General features: G+C 37.3%; 1 protein-coding gene across 1 annotated transcript in view; it reads left to right on the top strand.

The window, feature by feature from the left end:
* Positions 1–27,918, top strand: part of ARID4B (AT-rich interaction domain 4B) — an 89,831-nt gene that overhangs the window by 36,589 nt on the left and 25,324 nt on the right. The window contains 11 exon segments of the mRNA XM_035559696.2: positions 3,311–3,390; positions 5,293–5,384; positions 7,488–7,626; positions 11,139–11,218; positions 12,192–12,265; positions 13,098–13,243; positions 18,016–18,088; positions 18,598–18,692; positions 19,762–19,859; positions 20,071–20,338; positions 21,365–21,537. Coding sequence (XP_035415589.1) covers positions 3,311–3,390; positions 5,293–5,384; positions 7,488–7,626; positions 11,139–11,218; positions 12,192–12,265; positions 13,098–13,243; positions 18,016–18,088; positions 18,598–18,692; positions 19,762–19,859; positions 20,071–20,338; positions 21,365–21,537 — 1,318 coding nt within the window.

Genomic DNA, 27,918 nt, shown 5'->3' with positions numbered 1-27,918 from the left:
AGAAGTAGGCTGTGTAAGTAAAGGAGAGACCAGGCTAGGATGGGTTGAAACATGGGGTATAAAGACACAAACTAACATCATAGTTAGTTCTGATAATTAGTATAGAGGTAGATCAGATGTGAGAGCTTTAAAGAACAAAATGGTATAGCTGGTAGATCTCTGTTGTACGTCCATGCTTATGCTTCTGAGAAAGCATGAGGTTAACGGTTCAGCAAAAAGAAAAAGATAGGAGTCAGTGCAGATTAAATTCTGAAAGTTGGTGTCATGTTTTTTTTTGTAAATCAAAGTACATGACTGCCAATAATCCCGTGTCTGAGAAAGAGGAAGAAGAGATGTAAGTGTTGAGACTAAAAACCTTATTTTATAGATAAAAGTAGACAAAAGCATGTTGACCTTGCAGAATCAGTAAAAGCTGCTGACTGTGTAATGCACTTTAAGAGAGAATTGACTCTAGCAGTGGATGATTAGAATAATCTTTGTCAGGAGGGTGACTGGAATGGGTTTGAAATTACCTTGCAGACCGTGATGACTTTGTAGATCTGAGTGAAAGTCCTGCTTCAAGGGCTAGTTGGCATTTACCAAATTTCAGAATTAGCACGCTTCTTAGCCAGCAGATTTATCTAATGTAATTGCAGCACTTGTTGAGAAGTATCAAATTATTTGCGCTATTAATGGTTTTATGAATAAAGTTACTTTGTTTTGATTAAAACAAAACAAACTACACAAAACTTTGTAGAAGGACAGATCTGAAGTAGTAGCGTTCCTGAAGTTGTTAATGTATTACCATTTGTGCCACTGCAGCAGTAGTGTGTGAAATTTAGGATAACCGTTTTGTCTGCTTGAAGACTCTCTTAACACTAAATTATTTAGGTTGTCTAAATAGAAATTGTATGTGAGTTCACTTGTAAGTTTTTTTTTGTGCTACTTCTTTCTTACAAAAGGAAGATGGGAATTAATTTAAAACAAAAAAACAACAAGCTACCAGTATAGCCTTTAGCATGGGCAAAGTTATCTGTGTACACGGTGTGCATAGTTTATTTGCCTGTCCTGTAAAAATTTGTCAAGAAGCACAAGGTAAACTAATCCTGGTAACTTGATACTATTCCATTATTCAAACGTGTCTTCAGAAAGTTTGTGATACTCTTAACACTTAAACTCATTGTTTACTGTGAGGAAAAAAAATGTAATATCGCTTTACTAAAAATGTGGAATTGTACATGTGCAGAAGTAGTCTCACCTCCTTTTGCACTCTTTTCATCATTACCTTGCTGCTTTTTTCTTGCAGTTTCAGGTTTGGTGTTTTACAACGCAATACACATTTATATGTCTGCTTAGTAGACTGCTTTGAGAATGCCCACATTAGATTTGAACGTCACATGCATTAAAGCCATCGGTGCTATACTGGCTGCACAAGTCTTTCAGGCGGTTGAAGCTTTTTGGTCGAATGTATTTGTGTTATGGAAGAAGATTAAGGATCCCTCTGGCAGGGAAGAGGCCACAGATTACCACTCAGGATACATAACCTGGCTACCTACCTAGTTCTGAATAGTAGTCAGCTTATCCCTTGAAGAGGATAGACTTTTTTTAAGCTCTAATTATGTAAGGAGACTCAGTTACATTAATTAACACAAACTGAATTAGGAACCTGTTGCCTTCTACTTCTCTTAACAAAGGGAGGGCTCAATTATATGTTGACCATTTGAGATGCGGCTCAAAAATCTGTGTATTCTGTTGTGCAGTTCTTGCCCTTAATACTTTTTCAACAAATATTGAAGTGTCAGATGTGCATCTATGGTTGTTATTTTATCACTATACTGTACTCAACAATTACTGCAGTGTAAAACAAAGAATGGTAGTCATAAGGGGTAGTTTTTCTTTGTTCATCAATAGTACTGTGTTACATAAGGATGAAAAAAGATCTCAGAACTAGTTAAGAGTTTCTTTTATATCAAATAAGTAGTGGTTGGGAGTTCTGTGTGTGTATATATATATGTATTTAATAGATGTTAAAACTAGAGTATGGCACCCACTATTTGATAGTCAGACATGGCTGAAAACTAAGTTCTGATCTTGCCAGGCGTCTTTTGCTGGTTGACAGCCATTCTCTGAACACTGTTATTTTGGCTCTTGTTTGTCAAAGTGTTTATGTATTTTTAGTTTTCTACCACATGATTGAATTTTAATGAGATTACTGCTGAGCCTGATTCAGACACTGTTGACAGAAGAGAAAGTTTGAATGAAGGTGAAGGAGACATGTTAAGAACTTGCTGAAACTTTAACATTTAATCTAATCTTTTTAATCTAATCTTGGGGTTGTTTCCCTGCCCCTGAAAGTCTTCAAGGTCACTGCAGTGCGGGGACGAGAATATAATTGTCATCACCGTTGGGGGCCGGAGAGGAGGTCAATTCTTGTCGCGCTGAACAGTGCAAGCATTACCTGAGTTAAAACTTGTCACCAAGTTTTCATCCATTAAGTACCTGTAGTAAACTTGATAAAAGTTTACTTTTTATATGACCAGTTTATCGACTTCTAAAGATACCACCTTGAATGTGTGCGATGTATTTCTGGATTTAAATGGATGAAGTACATAGCTGAAGCCAATTGTTCTACAAACTTCTTTCCAGTTGACCTTGCTCAATTGCTAGAGATAATAAAGCCTGGTGACAGCAGAAGTAGCATGGAGCCAAGAAGCCGGGAGCTCCACAGTTCTCTTACAACACCTGATTTTGATGATTGTTCTTTGACCAGTTTGTTGTCATCCTCCTTAGGCTGTTATCGCTGCTGTTTTACAGGTTAGCTGAATGAGGTCAGCAGGGAGAAATGCTGAACTTTCAAATAACATTGAACTGTAATTTTTTTTTCTCCATATGTCAGTCTGTGTTTCTCAGCAGTAAGAGTAGCTTCCAGTTGAGGATTGTAGGAATTCTGGTTTTGAAATAACGTTCTGTAAAAATTGAAAATGCTGAGAGTTGTTTTTCATTTCTAGCTTGTATTGATTTTTATTTTTGCGTGCTGGTCTATAAATTGTATGTGCTTAACTACTGATTAGTTAAGATTCCATTTAACATGTGCAAGCATGGAGTAACTACAGTGAGCCAGCAACTTAAGTATTTGGCCAGTCTGTGCAAATGCTTTACTGGATATGTAGTAGTATCCAGGTACAGCTTTGTAAGGCCTGGCTACAGGAAGATCTTATCTCATTCTTTCTGACACTTAAAGTAATTGATTACTAATATCCTGATTTTTTGTAAAAATAAATAAAAGATCAACTCTTTTTTTCCCCCTGCCTCGCTTCTTACCTGGTGACAGTATTTGATGATGGTGATGAGAAGACTCTTAGGCGTTCTTCGCTGTGCTTAAAAGGAGAGCGACATTTTGCTGAAAGTGAGGTAATTGAAGAATTTTAATACAATTTCTAATTTGGAAAAATTTAAAGTGATATATTTTTAGTAATTCAGTCTTCAGTATGTTGTGTACATCCATGCTACTAAAAATGGTGATTATGTACAATATAGCCTACAGGGTATGGCTTTTTTTTTTTAAACCAAGTAATATAGTTGAATTTCACCAAACTGTGTAAGTTAACAAAGAAAATCAACGTTTCACATCTATCACTTTTATATTATTAATGGTCCATGGATTGGGGATCACATAAAAGGCAGCAATCACATAACTACTTTGCTTTACAAATTTAAAAATATCTGTAAGTATTCATTGCAAAAAATCACAAATTGTACATAATAAACGTACATCTTTAGATATATTTAAGTTCTTGTGGATTTTTAAGTGATTGTTACTTCATGATAGCCAATAAACTTAAAAGGTCGGTGCTTTTTTCTTAGGTAAATCGTAAGTTGCTGTTACCTGTTGATTTGAAGGCGTTTATCAGTATTTTAAAGCTGTTTCATGTCTTAAGGGAGGTCTGTGTCTTAAGTGTGCAGATATTTGTAGCAAATTTAAAATAGTTCAAACTTCGGAATAAGGCTTTTTCATCTTTATTACGTAACACAATCTGGACTGATGGGTGGATTTATGTAAACATGCTAGCTTATTGGAAAGCTACTGCAGTAAGGTATTTTTTTTTTCTGTATAAGTATTCTTTGTTATTGTAGTCAGCTTAGCTTCTTGCCTACTTTCTGCATTCTTGTAAAGGTTCAGATACCTTCTAGAATGGTAAATCAGGATTAGGCAAATCTAAAGAGGGCTTGAGTGGAAGCCTGAATCTGGATTCAGATATAAATACCAGAATTTTAAAGATTGCATTGTTTCTCCAATTAATTCCTTGTTATTAATGATCAGCATGCCTGAAAATCAGGCTGCTTCAGTTACAAAAATACTATTTTAATGTGGATTCAGGAGTTTTACTTTATAGTAAGTGGGTTGAAAATTTTAGTGTGTGTATATGTACGTGTATATAGATAGATAGATGTGCAACCCAGCTGGCAGAACAAGAGTCAGTTCAGATTATTTTGTCAGTTTGAAAGAAACCTTACGTTCAGGTGACTCCTGTTACCTTCATTTTATGATCATTCTTATCATAGTTTTTGATGTCTTGATAAAAGTTGCTGATAAGCAATTCATTGTCACCAACTCTCAATGAAGGGCATGTTGTGTGTTTCTAATAATTACCTCATGATTGTAAAGCTACTTAGCAGGGAAAATTGCAGCTCCAACTTCTTTTGCAATTAGACCGATGTCACGCGATTATCTTGTTGTGATACTGCTTTAACTTGATCTCTGATTTCACAGTGTTTACAGGATCTGTTAGGGTGTCTGCCATGCTCACAAGTAATTTACTTCAAGATTTAAAAAGCCAATTTTATTATATCTATTGAGTTCAGTTCTGCCTGGTGCAGAAGATGTTTGAGATTCTAGTTGATGTTTCACATTTAGAAATTCACACAAAACTCGGAAGTGTAATTGAGAGGAACATGTTTATTTTGGAGGACTTTATGCCGCCTTTCAAAGAATGAAAAGAGGTGCTTGTGGTACCGAAAAAATCTGTGTACCAGCAGCCTTCAAATTTGGAATGATTCTTTTAAACAGGTAACAGCAGCCTTGAAGAAGATACTGGAGGTCTGTGAGGTCCTTCTGTTGATGTTCTAGTAGTCTTGCTGACACAATGTGTTGTTACAGCAGAAACATCACTGCTTTTAAAAGTACTTTTGTAATGAGACAGTTTCTGTATTGACAAAATTACTTTAACCAAGTTGTCCAAACTTACGTTTTGGACAATAACTTTGCCTTTTTTTGTTAGTGTGTATAAACGTGTATTTTTTTCATTTCAACAGACATTAGATCAGCTTCCACTCACAAATCCTGAACACTTTGGGACTCCTGTTATAGGAAAGAAAACAAACAGGGGAAGGAGATCCAATCACATGTAAGTTTAATGTCTTTGTCTGTGCTCTTACCCAATTCTGAAGTTCCCAGTATTTATTATTTTTATTATTAGTCGTATATTCAAAAAAAGAGCAAGCTATATGAAAAGTGTTGTTCAGCACTCAGACTGAAAGTCAGTTTTCCCTGTATTAGTGCATGCAAGAATTGCAAGTCTTCATGGGATCAGTATTTGAAATAGTGGCAGGTATTGACAAGTGAGTGGAGACAATCTCTTGGACTTAAACTAAAGCCATTGCAACACAGTTTTTTTCTAGCTGATGTGAGGTCTGTAGAAGGCACTGGAATCCTCCTGGTATCTTTTGGTTTCTCATTGCAAGGTCTTTGAAGGGCTTTTAGAAATAGATGAACAATGTTATGGTTTGGAGCAAAGCTTACAGATAGAAAAAAAAAAAACAACAACAAAAAAACAAGATCAAGGGTAATGATTTGATTTCCTGGGTTCCAGAGTTTTTGGTGGTTGTGATCTTGAAGAATCATTATGAAATACTCAATTGACTCTGCTCTTGCTCTTGTTTTTAAAGTTTTGAGGTAGTAGTGACAGGGATAAAAAGGGAGTCGTCATGCTTGGATTATCCTTCATTGCTTTGTCTTTTTGATCATAAATATTGCTCTGTATTTGTACAGGTGATACAAACTTACTTGAATATTGATTTACTATTCTGCTGTACTGAAGGAGAAAGATTGAATAAGCTGGCACGTATCACAGCAGACATGATTGCAGCTTCCTTGGTGTCTCTGAGTTGTTGTCTTCTCTGTTTACCTAACTACACAGGGTGTTGTTATGGCAGAAACAGGATGCTTATTTTTATCTTATGGTTCATACTGACCAAACTGGGTAAAAAGACAAATTGTACAAGATGCTGGTGAACTGAGCTAGGCTGTAGACTCTAAGGTAGTCCTGGCTTTTTCTTGTCCTTAGCTTTGTTCTCTTCCCACAAGAGATTCTCAAACCCCAAGAAGCAGCCTGAAAGACTCTTATACTGTATTTTAAAAGAAATAAACACTTTTAAAAAAGGATGTTGGGGGGAAAAATCCTTTTATTTATGAGCGCTGCAAATGATGTAAAATTGAGGTTGGTAAAATAAAACAGTAATTCAGTTTAGGCTATAAAACAGCTGTCATCCATTACGCAAATGCTAACTGTGAGTCTTCTGTTAATATTGAGCTTTTTGCACAAAAGTAGTTATATGAAAAATGGAAGATAGCTTTTAAAATTCTGCATTATATGCTTATTGAACATGCTGTGTATTTTCTGAAAATTAACCTTCAAAGTGAGTAGTCTAAAGAAATAGTCAAATAATAATAACAGAAGAGAATAATACACATAATGTGTTTATATATAGCCAGGGGTGCTGAATATTTTTAATTGGTTGCATGCAATTTTAGTTGGAGTAGTTTTCTACATTTTGAGTCCACATATGGTTAAAATCAGGTGTAACTTTCTACTGGAACAGCCAAAAAATGAGCTGGAACCTTCTTGGAATCAAAATATGTTTGTGCCTTGGCCCATCTACTTTTTTCAATGTGAAATTGAAGCAGTCACTGAAATGTATCACTGCAGATCTTTGAGCACACACACACACACCCCGTTTCAGGATAAATAAACAACTTTTTTTCTTCTTGCTATTTATCTTTGTAGCTGATGTTTTTTCTTCACAGATTTGTCCTCTCTCAGAATAACTTTGTCTTCTGTATGACAGATGACAGCAGGTTTATAGACTATGGCTGTTAAAGTAAAAACAGAGACATTAAAAGGGGGGGGGAAATTATTTTCACTTAATGATGGTCCAAAACTACAGTTACCACAGTATTTTTGTCCTAGTGAAACGCTGTTCAGAATTAGTTTTGAATGTCCAGACAGTGGGTTTCTGAGCTTGTAATATTTTGGTATTATGAATAGTTTTATAGTTAAAAAATAAAATTATTTTGTCCCTGTAAATATTTTTGTTCACGTTTATCTTAAAATACCATTCAATTTAAGTCACTATCATTTTTGCTTCTTAGATAGTTAGCTCTGGTTCACCTCTAATTATAGTAGATGAGATTTGAGCAGTTGAGTTTTAAGTCTTTTTCTGTCATTTAGTCCTGAAGAAGAATCTTCATCCTCTTCCAGCGATGAAGATGAAGATGATAGGAAACAAAGCGATGAGTTACTAGGAAAAGTTGTGTGTGTGGACTGCTTCAGTGTGGATAAAAAGAAAGCTCTGTGGTTTCCAGCCTTGGTAAGACTTTCATCTTTATTTTGAATTTTGCAAAGAATTTAATGCATTTTCTAGGCATTAAAGAAAGGTGTTGTTTTTCCTCTTCAGTGGGTTCGTCTATACTGTTAGTATGTTTCTTAAAAATTGAGTGTCATAGTAGTCAAAGGAAATGCTATGCATGTGAATGCATTTATTTACACAGCCATTGATAAATGGCTTTAGTTCTTCCAAATAGCCAGAGCTAGCTGGCCTACTTCCAGCTCGACCGTGTGTTTGAGTAGTACCACTGAAATAATATTTGAGGTTTTTTTTACCTATGCCATCGTATATAGTTTTTCTGAATTGCCAGGTTTTATCAAGGGAGAAAGTATGAGAAGAACAAAGATGGAAAGTTTAGTAATTAAGTAGACATTATTTTTCTAGTTCCAGTGTAAACCTATTTGATTAAAAACATTTGATTTTATTCTTTTTTTGCTTTAGGTAGGTAGTAGAGAATTGCCAATGAATTCCTTTAAAATAATGTCAGAGTCTTTTAGTACAAATCTTAATTATCTTTATTTGTTTAAAGACACTTTTTTTTTTTTTTTACAAATAAACCTGTAATAAAATATCACTATTAGTCTAAGGATTATATGTAGACCGACTTATACATTTAGAAATTAATGTATTTCCATATGCGGTACCTCCAGTACTAGGCTTTTTCATTTATATTTTATTAATTTCAAATTCTTGAATAACTTCTCCCTGGCAATGAGAACTTCACAGCTGAAAATGTTTTATCTAATTTTGGGAAGACTTGTGCTCAGACTTTGAAATGCTGCTGCTGTAACATTTAACTCTTTGTAGTGTGTGCAGTATCTCTCAGTTGTAACTTTCTACTCATCACCTCCTGTGTCTCCTAATGCAGTCCAGAAGCTTTTCAGCAGGATTCCCTTTGGAAAGTTGGTGGGAGAGAATGAGTCATTAAAGCTCCTTTTACAGCAAGGGAGAGGGCAGTATATGTGGCAAGGAGGTGCCACGTTAATGAAAGGGAGCTTTAACAGAAATTTGCAGTAACAGACAAGAAAATCGAGCTGTTTCTTTCCTGAAGGCTGTCGTCCAAATTGGTGCAATATCCCCTCCCTCTTGGTTGGTACCTAACGCAGCTGTACTTTGAGCAGTGGTCAGTTACGCTGACGTGTTTTATGTCACGCTGTTGGCTTGGTCCTTCTGGTCATGCACGTAACTGAGAGCAGTTTCCATGGCAGGCCCTGTTAGCCATTCTACATGCATGGAGTAGAGCTACTAATCAGGATAGCTGTGGGTCAGACCTTAGAGATTAACTGAACTGTTGCTTATTCTCCCAAGGAGTACTAAAGATACACCCTGTTCTTTCTTTAGCTGTCATTTGGAGAATGGAATAGCTTGTTCTCTGTGGAGTTTCCTGAAATGAATGAGAAGTAGTAGGAGGAGGAAGTTTGAAGATGGAGCTTTTTAACTCTGAAATAGCTTATCCTAGATTAACTGTTACTTCAGTAATGAGGTTTATAGCGCTGCAAATAAACATCGTACTGTATGTAACCTGAAAGGTTATGCCAGGGAATAGATCTATGCCCCAAACAGCTTCCTCCCCCCCCTTCTAGCTGTGCCTCTCCATTCTTTTACCTTATAAGTGATTACCTGCACTTTATCAACAAAGTAATTTTATTTTGTTACCGACTGGTTTTGCTTAAATGTTACGGTGTGGCTAACTGTGATTCTGTGAACTATGGGAATAATGAAATGAAAATGCAGGATTAATGTTCTGAAGAGTATGTATCCACAAAATATTTCACTGTTATTGATACTGTGGACAGATTTCACTGTTATTGATACTGTGGACAGAGATGGTTTATGTTACAACACGTGGATGTTGTACAAGCCGCACAAACGTGGAAAGTTCGGGATTTAGTCTAAACCTTTACGGTGAAGAACAGTCAAGATTAGTAGTAGGAACTGATTACTTTGGATATCAGTCCTATAGCCAGATACATTTATAAATTACAATCTAAAACCATAGAGGTTTAAATTTGGTTTATATATTTTCTAAGTCTTTGGTGGTTACATTGGTTTAATCCTGCATGCATTTTTTGGTTGTGTGGGTGGTTTCTTTTGTGTGGTGTTTTTTGACAGCAATAGCTAATTGTAATTTTAAAAAGGCCTGGTATTTGCTCCTCATGTGAGATAGTGTGATTTGGTAAGCTTTATAGTATTGCTGGCTTTTAATATATACCTAAAGGCTTCTGGAAGGTGCAGAGAGGAAATCTTCTTTGCAGCATTTTCAGAAAATTGAGCTTACATAGGATCATCTCTGTCATCCTCCTGTGAACGCAGTGGATTTTGTTTTGCAAGGAAATTAAGAAAACTTGATTCAGGCAAAATAGAGATGATGTTGCTTGATGTATGGTACTAGGTGAGATAGTGTTAAGTGGCTTTTCAACTTGTGAATGAATTTCTGACTGCTAAAACTTCGATGCTGTTTAGCCTGTGCTGTATGATTAACAACTGTTTCCAGATCAATTGGAGCTTTTGACTCTAACATGTAAAACACCGTGGCTGGTGACCTATGTAAGAAGGAAGGCAACAATCTATCACGTAGCATCTTTCACGTGTTTGATGGAAAAAATAAGACTGGAAGCAATTGGTACAAGAGAGGAGGCATTTACCGGGACTAAATTAGGGCTCTGGTAATTTGCTGCTCCTTGGGGTTTCATAGCAGCTGGAATTTTCTTAACTTTTAGGGAACTATAAAAGTTTTAAGAGAAGTTTTAAGTTTTTTTAAGAAGTTTTAACTATAAAAGTGTTAAGAGATGGAAAGGGCTGCTTTTCTGTTCTCAAAGTTTGAAATTTCAGTAAGTAATGTATATTATTAAATTCCTGAAGCTTTTAAATTAGTGACTTGTATACTAGTTTAGCACATTTCAAAAAGCTTATAAAACTGCAACAAGTAATTAATATGTTGTATCAGTGCTAGACTTGATTAATTTACTCTTTGATTTAAACAGCCTATCATAACGTATGTACTTGAAACACTTTTCTAGGTAGGTAACTTATGAGTCGTCCTCTTATAAAGTTGCATTTTGTAAATCCTGCAAGGTTTGTGGTGTCCTCCCCCCTTTCCCAAACTGTGGGTTGTGATATCCTTGCAATTTCAGAAGTTTTTCAGAAGAGGTCTCTAATTCAGGTGGCAGCGTTTGGTGAAAGTTCGGTCCCTCTAGGATGAGGAGTAGAATCAGCCTTGGTGACATGGCAGGTACTTCGTGTTTGTGAGGAGGTTGTTTTTTCATGTCTCTGGCAGCAGCAGCCAGTTTCCTTCAGGAAGCAAGTATGGACATCTACGTTCAGTAATTTCAGGAGGCTATCACTTCTGTGTTATGAGGGATCACAATTGCTCTCATCTCGGTGTTGCTGAAGAGAAATAAGCCCAAAATATTTTTGAGAAGCATTGCTGAATACTGTTGCTCTCCTGTTACTCCTTTTTCTCTCTAAACTGTGTTTGTGTAATATCTTTGCAGGTGGTTTGTCCAGATTGTAGTGATGATATTGCAGTGAAAAAAGACAATATTCTCGTTCGCTCTTTCAAGGATGGCAAATTGTGAGTAGGAATGTAGAGGTTGATTAAATGAAACGCCTCCAAGTTGAGGGAAACATAGTATGAGATATGCTGGGTAAAGTATTAATAACATCAGTTCGAAAAGTTTCTGTGAAGATTTTTCTAATGTTTAGGAAACTGTCAATGGCCTACATGGTGACAGAATTAGCCTTGCATCCTGTTGTTAACAACAAAGTACATAAATCTATATTAGTTTTAATTTCATTGTTACAACTGTGGCAAACAAAGCAGTATTTTGTGACTTTGAGAACAACTTGAGCCTATTTTTCCTGCTCTGGTTGGAACAGGGCACTGCTTTTCAGAGATGTGGCCATGGGTTTATCCAGCCATGGAAAGATGTCTGTGTTTGTGGTATGTATGTGTGTGTGCACAGAATTACTTTTTTGAGGTAGAAAGGTATATGTTTGTCTCAGTATAGACTACAGCTGCATATTATCATCTTTTCCAAAAAGAGATGTGATACTATTCAAATGAAGAAGTAAGACAGAGAAACCTAGAAAACCAAATTGTATGGGACTTACAATAGAATAGGGAGCTTTCTTCTGTTCTTAAACTCATATTGGTCAGGGAGGAAGCTTGATATACGTCAATTCTTTTTTCTGGGTTTTAGCTCTTGTTTAAAAAGCTCCAGCTATTTATTTTCCTTGGCTTGGTTTAACAGAATGCTTTTACAGAAAAGATACTGAAATATTTAACAGTTTCACTGTAGTTTAGTTACTAAGTCTAGGCTATCACTTTCCTGTACCATTTGACAGTTACTTATGCATCAATGCATGTCAATGGAGAAATGCACATAAGTGTGTGTGCAGTCAAGTGTGTGTAAGTTTCCCCCTGCCCTCTCTCCCCAAGCCCAAGTTCCTGTTCAGATGGGTTTCTTTGGGTATAGTTGCGGTAGAAATTAAAAGTGCTTTGCGTTATTTTAATATTTTTTTCCATGTTTTTCTAAATTATCTAGTGTTTCTGTGCCAAGAAAAGATGTCCGGGAGATTAGTGAAACTTCCCCAAAGCCTGATGCTTTGTTAAAACAAGGTAAAAATATATTTCCTTATGAAAAGTGGTGTCTGTGTGTGTGCCTTCTTACTTTGTAATGTAAATTGAACCAAACTTGTATAAGATAGGCTTATGTGTTTTTTTTTAAAAAAAAAAAAAAAGCTTAAATTATTTTACAGAAAAGGATCCTATATATCTTGAAGGTAAACATTACTGAAAGCATAGAGGATCAATTTTCTTCAAAAAACAAGAAAAAGCATTTTATCTTGTTTTAAACACAGACGTGCCAAATGAAGGATGTAATTGTACAGTGCATGCTGGCTTTATAGTTTTATTTAGTATTTGGTCTTTTGTGTTAGACCTTCTTAGAACTATTTGTACCATAATACTCCTCATAGGTTTGAGACAGGTATCTTTATGCACTGTCAAGAAACTGGAACTGTAAATTAATTTGAAAGCTTAAGTTTGTGTGATGGAACTCTTAAAATGGGTTTGTGTTCATGTCCTCTTCCTTCTCCTTCTCCCTGTTTAGTGTATGTAAACCACAGTGTACAGCTGTTGGAACAAGAATTCTTTCAAGTATTAATGAATGGCCTAATACATAAGGTCCTTGTTTGCATGTGTAGTTACTAACATGGTAATAATCCTAATAATAGCTCTGAGTAATTTGATGTGCAGAAAAGACAAAGCTGGTTTGACTAGGTAAGACAAATAATGATGGGCAATGGGGATTATATTGAGGTTCTTTGAATTTGGGGGTGGAACAGTTCGTTAGCAGTCTTCTCTTCCTCTCAACTACTTTTTTTTTGATTAAAAGATTTGCTGAAATTGATTCTTCCTGCAGTATTAACAAATGCTCGTCCTCTTACAGCTTTCGACCAAGCCCTTGAGTTTCATAAAAACAGAACTGTTCCTAGTAATTGGAAAACAGAATTGAAAGAAGACAGCTCCAGCAGTGAAGCTGAGGAGGAGGAAGAAGATGAAAAAGAAAAAGAGGATAACAGCAGTGAGGAAGAGGCAAGTGAAGTTAGCAAATAGCATAGATACACACCTGACACGAATTAGCAAGGCTAATATTTAATTAATATTTGGCAGCATATAATAACTTAACATAGGCAACACTTTTGTTTCTCAGCTTTTAAAATCTCTGTTTAACAAAGACCAGTTAACGTGAAAATATCGACATGGAAGTCTAACAAATATTTTTTGAGTCACTAAGCAAAAAGCACATGTAGTCAAAAGGCTGTGCCAGTGGGAACTAACGAAAAATAGAAATTGAAGCTCAGAGGCTGATCCTGTTTTCCAGTTTTTCCCATGCTGATCTTAAGGCAGTGGTGGAAGGGTTGCAGTACCTACTGGGGACTGAGCAGGGTGAGGATAGCTATTGATGTGTGCTGTCACATACATATTGTTTTTCTAAAAGAAAGAAAGGTTTCCTTTACTTGTAAGTACTTTCTAATAGAACTTACCTGCTACCTATTAAAGGTGCAATAGTCTTCCAATTGGGAAGATCTGTGTAACTAAAAAATACTTCAGTTGTTCCTGAGGAAGAATATGTGGTATGTTTTGGGAACTTTAAAGGAAAGAACTCTTTCTATTGTATTTTGAAAACATCAGCAATTAAATCATACAACTTTATGCAAAGGTAGACAGGCAGGCCTTTTCTTTGCACAATACTGTTTCAGTATTGAAAAGCAAAGGTGTTCTTTTTCTTTTTCACCAATGCAGAACATCGCATTTCTGAATGTGGCCCAGATGGGTTTCCAATTCTTAGGTCACTCTCCATCTGAATAAAACATTGCCTTTCTGTTATAAAGTTGCTGATGAGTGCGTTGTAGCATGCACAAGAGTGTAGTTTCCCTTTGTGGTTTATCTTATCTCAGGCCTATTACATATTATGGCGATGTTGATTTCTTTTCCCCTTTGTGGAAATGGATTAAGTTCAGTGCATGATTTTAGCACTACTGTAAATAATTGCTCACATAAACGATGATAAACTCTTTTACTGGCTATAGAGCTATCACCCCAGTATGTATCTGATTTATCATACGTTCTAAGACACAGGGAAGTTTGCTACCTTTTACACAGGAACAGTATCTGAGGAGGCATCTCGAAGCTGTTGTTCCTGACCCGTGCTCTTAGCATTTTTGAAAAGTAAACCAAAGTAGGCTGGCGTGGTCATGCTGTTGTCTTTTTCCTGTGTGTGTCTGTCACCCTGTAGTTGTTCCCTTTCTCCCTCACTGTTTTATACTCTCAAATTGCTTTGCCAGGCCCATAGCTATGGGTCCTCTTGCAAAGCAGAAATTGCAAGCAGCTTGTGTTGTTCTTTCACTCTCTGCTTTTAACTGCAAGAAACGGAATTTACTGGTTTGCTAGTGGTGAAAAGCAAATGGTGAGAGATTGTGAAACTTTCAAATAACTACCAAGAAATCTGATTTATTGTACCTTTCTTTTATCCCGGTTTACTGAAGGATCACTACTACTCTGGCTACCCTGATGTAAAGAAGCAGAAGAGCTTTCAGTCAAAGCATGGAGCCTGTGCACTCCTCTTCCACCTTTGTCCTTTGTACAGGAAATATGGAGTGCTACCTCATGCTTGTTTTTCTAACTACCTGTTCTCCCAGTCTTAGGTCCAGAAAAAACAATAACAAGAAGAAAATTACTGGAAAGAGCTTTATTTCACAGCTGGCAGTGAAGCTGGAAGAGGGACTTGAGTCTTTTACGTCGTGTATATTTTGTGAGGGTACTCAGTCTGTCTCCCTCTATGATCACTGTTTTTTCTCTCACTAAGGTTCAAGAGCTCTTCCTCTAATCTGTTATGCAACTGACAACTGAAGCAGTAAACTGAAATTCCAACTGTAGTGGAATGTTCAAGGAGATGGTTGATCAATGCTTGTCATAGTCTTTCTCTGACCACATCATCCCTGGAAATTGTGGCTCTGGCATACTGATGCTCCAGCTTTCATTCACTTCTTTATTTTAGGGAGGCTGCGAAGTGTGAGGTAAAAACTTTGCCACCTTTCCATGCTCATGAGTTCATTCTGCCTGTTCTCTAAGCTTACAGGAGATCAGCCAGCTCTGATCAAAAGTTGTATAGTCCAGTTTGCTGGAGTCTATGCTCTGATATTTTGAGAAGCAAGGGGGGTTGCTTCTGTCAGGCCAGTGCAATTCTTAAACTTCCAGAGCAGGTTTATGTCCAGCCATGGGCATGATGAATGTAAGTAGATTTTTACATGTGCAGGTTGACATACAGTCGTCATATAGCAATCATTCCATCTCTACTTATTTTAGGTGGAAAAAAAAAATGGTCTTTTTAGCTATGTGGTTTGAAAGTATATGACCTTGTACCCTTTCTCTTTGGAGAGGCAGTTTCAGAGCTTTCTCTGTAGCTCCTCTTAGTTGTCTGCAATGTTGTATGAGCTAGTCTTTCCATGTGCTAGACATGAAGATCTCAGCTAAATATTTTGGGACCTAACTATGACAGCTCTTGTAATAATTTCTTCTCTGGTATCTATTGTTTCAATCATCTGCTGAAGTAGGAGGTTTTTAAAACAGTCTTTTGTGTTTCTGCAGAAACAGCCTTCTCTCTGATTTTAGTAGGTTGTCTCTCTAACCTCCTGGCTATCAAGCAACATCTCTTCTTAAACAGTACTTGTGGGCTGCTTCTTTACGGAGCATTTTTTTAAATCCACCTGCAGATTGCCCTAGTGCTTTCCAGGACATGAAAACTCGTCCCCCTGCACCCCCAAGCTCTTACTTACATTGCCCCAGGCTTCACATATAGATGCTGTCATAGGAGAAGACACGCAAATCCTCTCTACAAAAGAGAAGATGAGTTGCCTTCTTTTCTATATTTTTTCCGAACGGAACAGAATGGCAAGCTGTTTCCCTTTCCTTTACTGAATATGATGGTAGCCAGAAGGATTGAGAAGGACCTTCTCTTCCCTAGTACTGCGTTACAATACCGTGTGAATTTTGTGTGCTGCTTAAAGCACGTTGCTTTTTATTATGGATTTCATTATTGGGCATATAAGCCATTTTTTTGTCCTTTGTGAGATGGATACATCAGGGGATACAGGGTAACCTGGTAGTGCTGTTGTCTAACTTGGAAATAAAGATGGCAAGAGTATGACATACCTGCCTCAAACCATTGTCTAGGAAGCCTTGTCATGTACTCTGATTATTTAAGAGATTCGTAAATGTTTTCGTTCGTAAAAGATTACTAACAGTTTATTTTCATGGTATGTAGCATGTATCAATTTCTGTAAAGATTCTGAGAAAGTGAAAATTCTTTTCAAAGGTACACAGGGTCTTAAGCTTACCCCTTAGCACACTTTCTTAGAAAGCTGATGTGTTCTGTGTTGGGAAAATTAATAATGAGTAGCTAGTTGGCATTCTGGCACCTTGTGAGTTAGCACATCTGAGATAGAAGAGTATTCTTCAGGCATTGTGTCTTATAGTGAGGAAAGAGCAGCCTTTTCATCACCTGTATTTTAGCTCCCCTAGTATTTGAAAATTATACATTTGCTTCTTAAAAGCTTTGGATTTCCTAAGTTCAGTGCTTTCCCCTCTCCCCATCTTCCATCCCCTAAATGTGTTGTGGGACTGCTTTTTTTATGGCAAGTGGTCACTTGTTGAGGAATCTGAAAATCCCATGTAGGTCCTCTTGATCTCTTCACCATGGTCCAGAGTATGCTGGTACAAGTCCTTTCCAAATACGTGTCATTTGAGATTTAAAAACAAACATAACACCCACAACACTTCCCTGCATCTGTCCCACATGCCTGCCTGCCACCTTAAAATGTAAATTCAAGTCATTTGTTCTCTGTGGTCACTTTCAACTTTTTATGATAACAACTTGAATCCTTTGCTTGCTAGCAGTGTTTCCTTCACCTTTGCTTGTGAAACGTGAGTGTAAACTATTTTAGGTTTTATTAGTTATTTTTGGAAGCTTACAGATAGTATTGAAAAAAAAATGCAAAAAATTAACCAACTTGTATACAGTGTATTATTTTTGAAGCAGCTTAGTCATCAATTTCTAAGAATTCTGATTATGGTATTAATGTTTTGTTGCAGCTGGTTGTGGCAAATGGTATTTCCTAAGGAAATTAAACCCTAGTGCTTTGTTACAAAACCCCACTGTTAACTAATTTAAGTAAACCTAACACAGAGATTTGTTAGCTTGACAAACTGAACATCCAAAATATCCATTGTTATTTCAGTTCTGGGATTGATCCTGCTCACCACGCGTTCAGCTGGTACCTCATGGCAGCATGCATGCACTGTCATTGGCTGCGGTTTGTCAGTGCTGTGGATTAGAACTCCCAAGAAAGTGCAAGCACAATTTTAATCTTTCATTTCATCCTTGAAAGTCACCTAGTGCATCTAAGCATTGAGAAATTGCTTAACTTGCAGAAGAAATAGAGAGATCTGATAAAATCTCTTGATCATTAATACTGATATCTTCCAGACTTCCTGCATAAAGGAACAACATTGAGAATACATCTTGATTTATGGTATTTGTGATATTTATGGCACTGATCCATCAAAAATCAAATTTCAGATGGATCTTTACAGTTACTGTCTTACATATTTTGTAAAGCTGTTTGTGGTATGTAAAAATTACTTCCATGTAGCATAGCACTGAGGCCATGTTACTCTTTACAGTATTGTGTTGCTGAATACAGTAAAACAAACTTGAATATTTGAACCTAAACTAATCACTGCAGTGGTTTTTTAATGAGGACTCAAAATGGTGATATGTTTGTTCTTTTTTTTTTCCTGAACAGGAGGAAATAGAGCCTTTTCCAGAAGAAAGAGAGAACTTTCTGCAGCAATTATACAAGTTTATGGAAGACAGGGGTAGGCAATTCTGTGTTTGACTTGTAGCAGTTGAAGACAGAGGGATTGATTAGCAGTACTTAGACTTGAGTCTGTAAGCTAGTTACGTTGCGGTTCATTTTTGGAAACAGATTGCATTCCTTGCTCCTGGCTTCCCCTCTATTTAGAAGGTAACAGTCTGTCCCTTGACTCTGTCCCTTCCCAGGACAATACTTGTACGTGTAGCTGTAATGGTTTCAATGAGTGAAACAAAAGTATGTATAATACAAGTACAAAGAAAAGTTACATCATTTGTGCATACTCAGTAATATATGGAGGAATGCATATGTATGAATTTTTTATATTACTGAAGTATGAGAAAATGGGTTATTAAAGCTCTTGAGTTTTTTCTAGTTTCACAAAGAAAAAACCAGATGCATAAGGTGGTCAGAAAGTTTACGGTATTTAATAGCATAGTAGTGTATATGGTATGGATTTCATGTTACGAAAAAGATATTGCAAAACATGTTAATAACTGTCTTTCTTTACAGGGACTCCTATTAACAAACGACCTGTACTAGGATATAGAAATTTGAATCTCTTCAAATTGTTCAGACTTGTGCATAAGCTTGGAGGATTTGATAATGTGAGTGTTAGTATGATGAGTATCCCAGATCTATAAAATCTGGGGGTGTTATTTTTGTTTAAGTGGTAATAAAGAAGAATCTGATACAGGAACTTCAGACATATTAAAATGGAATCCTACAGCTGTCTAGGATACACCGTAGCTCTGAAAAGCACGTTTTAACAGGAAACAAACTAGTTATATTCTAAATAAATTGTCTACTCAATATATTTAATTACTGCTGCATAAAATCAGCCAGCTTGTGTGTTTCTGTGAGATTTCAATAATTTCCTGTCCGATAAAGCTGTTACCTCAGAAGGTGAAAGAGTTTCTGCTCAATAAAATCTCAAAGGCAAGTAATTTAAGTTAAGGTTAGATATGAGACCCTTAACTCCTGTCAATTTGGGGCAATATATAGAGGAAAATGCTGACTGAGTTTGGTAGAGTTGGTCTTGGAGCAGTAACTGAAGCATGTGGAATTCTTGGCCAAGCAGATTCTCTAACTGCTTTGGGCTACTTCCCTTAAATCTAGCCTGTTGGTTAAGGAGATATGTCTGTGCAGTGCCACCTTACCAATGATAGCAGAGGATATTGTACTTGGTTATAGCAGTATACCTGCTTTACCTTCACAGATGGTGAGAAATTAGCATGTCATATTGTCACCAAGCTCTGACACCAAAGAGCATATTAGAGGCATAATGTAAGACTAATAGCTAGCGTGTCTGCTGCAGTACTGCCAGGACTGAGTATTGCTAATGCTTTAAATGAGACTTTTTATTTCCAATTTAATTAAAATTCTAGCTGTCATAGTTAAGAATTCCCTTAAAATAAGAATGACATATTGATCTTTGTATTTTTTCCTTTGTTTTATTACCACCTGGAGAGAAAGGCCAGCTATGGCTTACTGAAATGCAGAAATGCTAGCTTGCTTAAAGTAGTTACAGTAGCCTACGGTTTGTGTTACAGTGAAATAGTATGTGATCACAGGAAATTAAATATAATTATTATACAAAATTGTAGATGTTGTCAGCTTAGTCTTTTGTGTGTCAGTGAGTTAATTGAGCAACCATTATTTTATTTTCTCTAATAGATTGAAAGTGGAGCAGTGTGGAAGCAAGTTTATCAAGATCTTGGAATTCCTGTGTTGAATTCAGCTGCAGGATATAATGTTAAATGTGCATACAAAAAGTAAGTAGGAAAGTTTTGAAGTGTGTGCTGAAAAAGCTCTAGAAAGAAATAGTGATCTCATGGTGGTGGCAATATACATAAATTCTGTACTTTTGGTTATAAATGCAGTCTTTGTAAGCTACAAAACATATTGTTCCTTTTAAGCTTCTGCTAGGTAGCTTGGTCTTTCTTGAAAGAAACTTGCTTATCAGAAGCTTTTTTTTTTTTTAAGATATCTCTACGGCTTTGAAGAGTATTGTACCTCAGCAAATATTGAATTTCAAATGGCATTACCAGAGAAAGTGACAAGCAAGCCTTGTAAAGACTGTGAAAAAGAAAAAGAATTGAAGATGCGTGAAGATCCAGAGCAGGATGTAAAAGAAATAAAAGCGGATAAGGAGGAGCGCAAGCAAGAGGAAGTAGCAGCAGTACAACAAGAAGAAAAAAAGCTAGCTGAGAATGATAATGAAAGTAAAGAAAATGATAAGCCCACTGTTACGGTAAAATACTCTTATGTTCATATTATATCCGGTTGATAAAGTCAGGTAGTGTGTTGGTAATAATCTGTGTTAAGATTGAAATCTCTGTAATGGATTTAAAACAAGAGAAAAACGTGCTGTAAAATAAATTTAAGACAACAGGTTAGGGCTATATTTATCCATAAGTGCCTGTTTTTAGAGGTTCGTGATCTCAAAATGTTTGACTTGTTAGGAAGCAGCTGCAGCGTTCCACCTGTTTGTGTCCCTCTCAGGTCAAATGGAGATGAGTTAGCATGCAGCTTTATCCTGATCTGGGTAATACACGCTCACGGTTACCTTCAGTGCTGATTTCATTTTGTGTTGGGCCAGGCTTTTAAGCCCTCTTACATCTTGCATTTACTTCACCAATCCAATGAAACTAGTGGAGTTCTACAAAGATCTGGGCCACACGATGTACACAGTGATCTCATGTAGTTCAGCGGTCCAAGGACGCAAATGTTTTTTTTTTTACCTTTTCAAAATCCAGTGTTGACTCAGTGATTTTTAGTGAAGGAAACACAAGGTGGTAAGCTCAAATGCTGTACAGTGCAGGCTTAGCAGTTTGCTCTGGAAACAGCATAGCCCTTCAAGTCAGTGTGTGATGCAGCTGTAATGCTTCTGTGTGCAAGTGGCAGCCAGTCCTGGTCTATCTGCTGTTACTCGGGAGTGAACACCAGTGTCGATATTTCTGCATCCTCAGTGCAGACATACCTTGTGAAGTGTTGATGTAAGAGATTTCTCTGCAGTTTCAGGTCTAAGAGTTGCATGCTTTTATCACTATTGCAAAGCTACCTAGGAGACTGGCTGCAGCTCTGAAGTCTGTTATACTTAGGTTGAGAATTTCAGAAATAAAACCGGTGGAAATTCTGTAATTTTAGAAAGAGTCCTAGACTCTAGTTGTTTTTTTTCCCTCCTCGTAATAACTTCAGTGTGTTTTGTCTGCCTTTTTTAAAATACTTTATATTTTTATTTGGCCTTGTGAATTAACTGAAGGTCTTACTATCCTAGGGAAACAGAAAAAATTTGCCAGATTCTGCGCATATTCAGCCTGATCAAGAAAAGGACTTAAACGTAATCAAAACTGAAGATGAAACCAAAGCAGAAGATAAAGAAGAAGAAAAGATCAAAGAAATGGAAAATCCTGCTGCAAATACGGAGGCTGAAGAAAAAGAAAAATCAGGGTAAGTTGCTCTGTTTATAATCAGATGAGACATCTGATGTGTACTCGTTATGTTTTACTCTCTTGTAGCTTGAACTTTGAATCAGACATCCCTCTTGTGAATTAGCCTCATCTTCTAAAGACCCTTGTGTTCCTAACTTTCTTACGGTTAGCGTTGTTGAAGTTGGTGAGTCCAATTAGAAATAAAAAATAGAAATGTATATAAAAAAAAAAAAAGCTTTATGTAAAAGCTTTTACAATGTCCAGGCATAAATACTTAAAAGCTGGACAAGCAAGAGGATGTATCAACCTCACTTAGGACAAAAATACTGCATTCATTATGAGTAGTATTTTTCTATTTAACTTCAGTACCAGTTTTTGCTCTTGGACAGTGATGTGTTCTGGTAATGTGGGAAAAAGAGAGAAGTACCTTACATCATTTAGTGATAGCTTTGTCTTTGAGAGGGGATGCTACTGGCAAGAGACACTTGTGCAGTATTTAGACATTAAGTTTTGGAAGTAGGAGATTGATTACGTGATCCTTACTGTCCCTGTTACTTCAGTGGATGAAATGTGTGCAGGTGACTTCTGTTATGGAATCTTCAGACTTGCATTTTTCAGTGCAGAAAAATAAAAATAAGTGTCTTTTGATAGCTGTGTTTAAAAAAAAAAAAAGTTTAAAACAGAATATAGTTCTCACTAATCCCCAGTGTCTTAAGTTTATATTCTTACAATTAGGACCCGTGTACAATATGATTTCAAGTGAGTAAGAACACAAAGATGGCTGTTACGGATCACATGAAAGGTCTTTCTAAATTGAGTATCTGATCTGCAACTGAAAACAATAGCAGATCCTTAAAGGAGAAGCTATTGTAAGAGGGAAAGCAGATAATGACACCTTTTTATCTTTTTGCAGCAGTCTGTCTTGGGATGTTTTTTTTAACTTAATACTAGCTGTTATCTGACTGCTAATTCTCTTGTTCATTCCTCTGATCTCTGCTGGATTTAGTAGATCAACTGTCTTCTGAGTATCAGTTACTGATACTTGGACTGATATTCTGATACTGTAACTCTTATTGCTTGTTCTGTCCCATTAAGTTTTAACAGAACTGATGTAGTTCACTGTGTTGATTTCCAAGTTCATTTGTAATAGTGTTTTTTTTAATTTTACTGAGGGTTTTGGTTTCCACATAACAGATTCTGAAAGAATCCTTCAGTAAAATGTTTGTCGTCTTACCTATTTTCAGTGAAATTTCACTGGAAAATTGTATGACTCAAATGCAGAACAAAAAAGAATCAGGCTTGCCTAACTCAGTAGAAGAGCCTTTTCCGTGTGTGATTTTATTTGTATCCTAGGTGAATGTCTTTTTTCCAAAAGACTGGTTGTTGGAATTTTACATGTCATTTTTAAGATGAACTAGAGAAGTGATACTGTAGCAGGTTTGCTGAATTTTCAAAATTCTTAGTCTAATTTACCATGTTACTTTCAAAATAAATAGAAATCTTTGCGCTGCTGAGAGAATAGCGTAGAATAGAAAACAGTTTTTAAAGATTTCTAAGTTGTGTGTGTACACACATCTGTGGTGTTATTCAGTGTTGATGTATTTGGAAAGTAGAGTGGCTTAAAACATACCACACTGCTATAGAAAAGTAAGTACGATTATAATCTGCATTTGCTTTTCATAACCATTTATAGTGTTTTTTATTGTTATTCTGACTCATGTCCATTTGGATTATTTATGACAATAAAAATGTTGTGGCTTTTCTTAGTTTTTCCTTTATAAAAAGGCATTTCCTCTTAATTTTCCTCAATTCATCTGATGGTAATTCAGTTAGTTCTTTTCTCTCTGCTTCTCCTGTACTCATTCAGTACAAACTCGTTGAACTAGTATTTTGCTATTGTGATTCATGAAAGATTGTAATGAGCTGCTTAAAATAGAGTAGAAAACAGCTCTAAAAATAGATGTAGATGATGATACGGTCATTGTTGAGGATATGTTTTCATGGAGTAATTTAAATATACTAACATGAAAGACTCGTAGCAGTCAGTACTACAACTTACAAATGCTGAGACTGTAGTAGTGCCGTAAACTTGATTTCTTTTGTTGTTTTTCCTAGAGGCTGATAGGATTTTGTACATCCTATAAGCTTTAAATGGTTTTAAGAAATGATGCTGACATCTTAAATACTTAAAATAAAAATAAAATGCCTTTATGGTATAAGCACGAAAGGGTTTTTGTGAACCTGGTGTGCTGTTGGGGACGTTGCACTAGACAGATATTCCACCCCCCCCCCCCCGTTTTATAGTATGGAAATGGTAAAAGCTATAAAGGGGGAAAAGTGCTGTGGTTCTTTGGTGAACTAAAATACAATTTGTTTTGCAGATGGAAAGCTGCATACACAAAAAAAAAATCTCCGTGGACTGACTCTCTTTCCTCAGTGTATTTCTGAAATTGATTTTTAAAATATGGACTATCTGTCTTTCATAGGGCTAACCAAATAGCCAGAGACATGCAATCTAATATTTGGTAAGGCAAACTCGTGGAGTTACTGAATTTGTATCTCTAGGATAGATATCCTATAAATAGATCTTCACGTAGCTTCTTCTCATACAGATGTAGGAGGTTGGGAAAGCTTCTGGGTTACGTGCAGAATTTTTGCCGGATGGACTGGATCCAATTCCCAGCTTTGAGATCTTAGGAATTACCCCTGGAAGCTGGAGTTGCAGTAGTTTTTGGTTGTTTTCCCCAAGAGGCTCTGTCTCTTTGCAGTGCTACGTGTCTGAACCCCTTCAGATAACACGTTGCTACCACACTAATTCTGCAGTCCCTGCTGCACAGTGTTTAGCAGTACGATGAAGAGAAAGAAAGGACCGAGTGTGCTTCTCTTTCTCTCTTCCACGGAGTGCATGTCTCACCTACTTGCAGATCTGTGAACGCGGAGAACAGTGAACAGTGTCAGAGGCAGCTTACCCCTCATTCTGTGTATTTTTGTATATGCTTTTCCTGTTCTTGTGTGGCCAGTGGAATTGCACGGGCTCTGTAGTGTTTTGTGAGACTTAATCATAAATCAGTGCAAAAAGGCCAGCTTAGTGCTCAGATGCTGTTGGATGGCTTTAGGAGATGTGATTTCTTTTTGCAATGTGTTATTTCTTGTGGGTCTGTCCGAGAGAGATGTTTACAAAAATGGCTTTGTAAGCACATCTTTTCCTGATACACATTCTTTTTTAGCCAACAAATAAGAAAAATTTAGATCCTCCTTCTTCTGAAGCTCCTTGTAAACTTGTGTCGGAAGTACTGGTCTTCCGATGCAACCTTCCATCTTTGGTGCCGATTTCTTTGTAGCATCTAACATTAACTACTGTAACTAATCTAAGACTTGAGCCAAAGCCAACAAATGCAAAACGGAGAGGTGCTTTTCCACACCGTGAGCTTTGTAGGCAGTTGAACATGTTCCCAAGAGACTGAGGCTGGGAGTCTGGTGGAGTTTAAAAAACAACAAAAAAATCACATTTTTTTTTTTGCTAATAAAATTAAGAGAGTCTTTGAAAACTTCACAGTGGATGCAGTGTGAACTGAAGGGCAGGTTAATTGCTAATTAACAACTATTAGCAAGAAACTTTTTTCCCAGGTGATTAATGCTGAGTGTTGTGTATGTGTGTTGTTTTTTCGTGAGTGGTTTAAGCATCTGGGACAGATGGGCCACTCTCAGGAATGTTATAGTGAAGGGAAAGGTTAAGTGCTCAGAATCTGGAAGACTGATTTTTTTTTTTTTTTAAAAAAGTCACATCAGACTTGTGTGTTGGTAATACTTTGATTTTTGAGGTGACCAGGCAAGATTTTTGAAGTGATGGAAAAGAATGGAAAGGCTGCAAGAAGGCTGTTCTGGTGTTTTCTTTCTCTTGGTCCTTAAATCACCTGCTTTTTGAATTCGTTCAAGGAATGCATGAGCATGTGCTCCAAAATATGATCTAGAAACCTAAATGCTTTTGGTTGCCTCATATTGCCGTGTTTGGGTATTGTCTATTTGGTTTCCTGGGAATCTGAACCATCCTGTTGTGACGGTATCAAAAGGAGAAAATGCTAAGAACTAAGCCTCTTTGGCTAATAATCTTGAACGGGGTTAAACCGTTCATGCAAATGCAAGGAAGAAGGCATGATCTTTGATCTCTTATGCATTACATAGTAGCAGTAGTGGCATTTTCCCCCTGTAAGCACTGGCGAGGAGCTGGGAATAATAAAAGCAGGAGCTGAGAGCTGTGTTAGGACGGGCATTGGTTCACATGAAGGGTTTTTTGTAGGGTTTACCACCTTAGCAGGTTAGGGTGAGTACCTGCTATGCCTGTGCTGGGGAGGGCTTTTATTTGTGCGTTTTGGGGGGGAAATTTTCTGGAAACACTTGATGAGGATTTTCTGAATGTGATTTACAACAAGGTTACGTAATAGCCAGCAGCTCCATTTAACGTACAGCAGGTTGGTAGAGGCAGCGTCTTCAAGTCCTTATCTGTTAAAATGGCGCATCAGAGCTGTGTGGTGGGGAACCTGGAATGTCAGCGGGAAGGTTCAAGTGGTTTGGAGAGGAGATTTGCTACACAAGGCATCTCTTCTGGCTTCTGGATTAGTGCTGAGGAGTAGATATTGCGATAGCTTTGGGGTTGTATGGAGTTGATTATTTATTTAGCTTGGCAGAAGGGAGCAAAATGCATCTTGTTCCTCGCACAGTTGGTGTGAACATCTGTTCTGAATCTCAGACTGTTGGTGTGTGTGCAGAGATGCATTTATAAGAAGTGTACTTGCGTAGCTTCATTTATAGGAACATATTTCTGTGCTCTTCTTACAATGCGTGTTATATTTGTGTGTTCTGGCTGCCAACTATATTGAGAAAGAAGTTTTTGTGTAGTCATGTTTTGAGAAACTAATTTTTCTTCCTGACTATAGAATATGCACTGATGCATCCATCTGTGTGTTGCCTGCTTTTCATAGTGCAACAAACTGCTAGTGGCACAGTAACAGTGCGGGCAGGGGCAGTGTAAATGTCCCAGTCCTATGCGTGCCTCGCCCCGGATGGGAGGGAGGCTTCTTGGATGTGGAAAAAGCGGTTCTGTCATCCCGTCTTACACAGCTGCTGGTCACTGCGGAGGTTATTAGCCACGGTAGCTGTCACTGAGACAAATGTGTGTGGGTGAGCCTTTAACTGTTCATCAAATTGTCGCTGCTCAAGCTGTGTGTGAACCAGAGCTATAAAAATGGAAAGTGCTGCGTTCCTCAGCCAGACGTCGAACCATCCATTACCCTTTCAATAAACGATTCCGAGTTCCTTAGAAACTTGGTTAAATGATTAGGAGCAGTAACATGAGGTTCTTTCATTCGTCCTCTCCATAGCAGTAGAGGAAAACATTTTTCACAGTGCATGGCTGCAGCACACCGAACTCTTCTGCCATGTGACTCAGACCAAGTCAGTGCCTTTTGCCTTCCCTCAGTGATGGGCCACAGCCACACGTTTGTTTGCATTTTCAGTGGATGTAGACAGAAGCCCTTGGACCTTGGAGCCTGTATTTTTAGGTTTTTCTTTGCAACTTCACAGGGAAGAAAATTATTGGTGGTCTTTTTTTTGGTTTTGTTAATTTTGTGAGTTAAATAGGAGGTTCTAGTGTCATGACAAAAGTACAGGCCCTAATGGCTTCTCTGCCTTAAAACTTCAGGGCATCCTAATCCAGCTGTGATTAAGAAAGTCAGAGGATTAAGACCTGACATTTCCAGCTCCGTGTTTTGTGAGGTAGAGGTTAAATAATCCTCTAGGATGAGAGAAAGGCGGGGAGGGAGAAAACAAAAATAGAAGCTAATTGCTGAACTGAAGCGTCAATTACACTGGAGTTTATTTCTGCTAGTGGTTCAATTAACTGTAATGACTTAATTGAACCAATAATTGAAATAATGTTGCTTCCTCAAGTTTTATCATAACCCCTGAAAAAATGCTGCTTTTGCTGTCTCACCTGCTGTGGGAGCAGTGGTGTGGCAGGGGAGACGCGTGCGGGTAGGGCCAGGTTCCCAGTAAAAAGGGGGTGCTGACAGGTCTGGGGTCCCAGGGCAGGTGCACCCTGCCTCAGGGCTTTGTGTGTGTGTGTGGGTGACCACGGGGTGGAACACGTTTGCCTGGCACGGCGGCTCCTTTTGTCGTGTGACAGCGCACAAACTGTTGCAGCTAGTAACGTGTGTGTGTGTTGCTGTACTTCCTTGTTTTATGGGCTTGTTGGTGATAAATCTTTCCCCTGAGCAAGAAGTACCTGCTGTATGTGGATTTTTGAATGCTTGAACTATTTTCAGCCCTTTAACCATTTCAGAATGTCCTTTGGATCTAACGATACGCAGTATTTGTATGATCTGAACGCTTTAATGGTTTTACT

This window comes from Cygnus atratus, chromosome 3 (assembly GCF_013377495.2).
Source record: "Cygnus atratus isolate AKBS03 ecotype Queensland, Australia chromosome 3, CAtr_DNAZoo_HiC_assembly, whole genome shotgun sequence".
NCBI lineage: Eukaryota > Metazoa > Chordata > Aves > Anseriformes > Anatidae > Cygnus > Cygnus atratus.
This window is presented reverse-complemented; position numbering and strand designations above follow the sequence as displayed.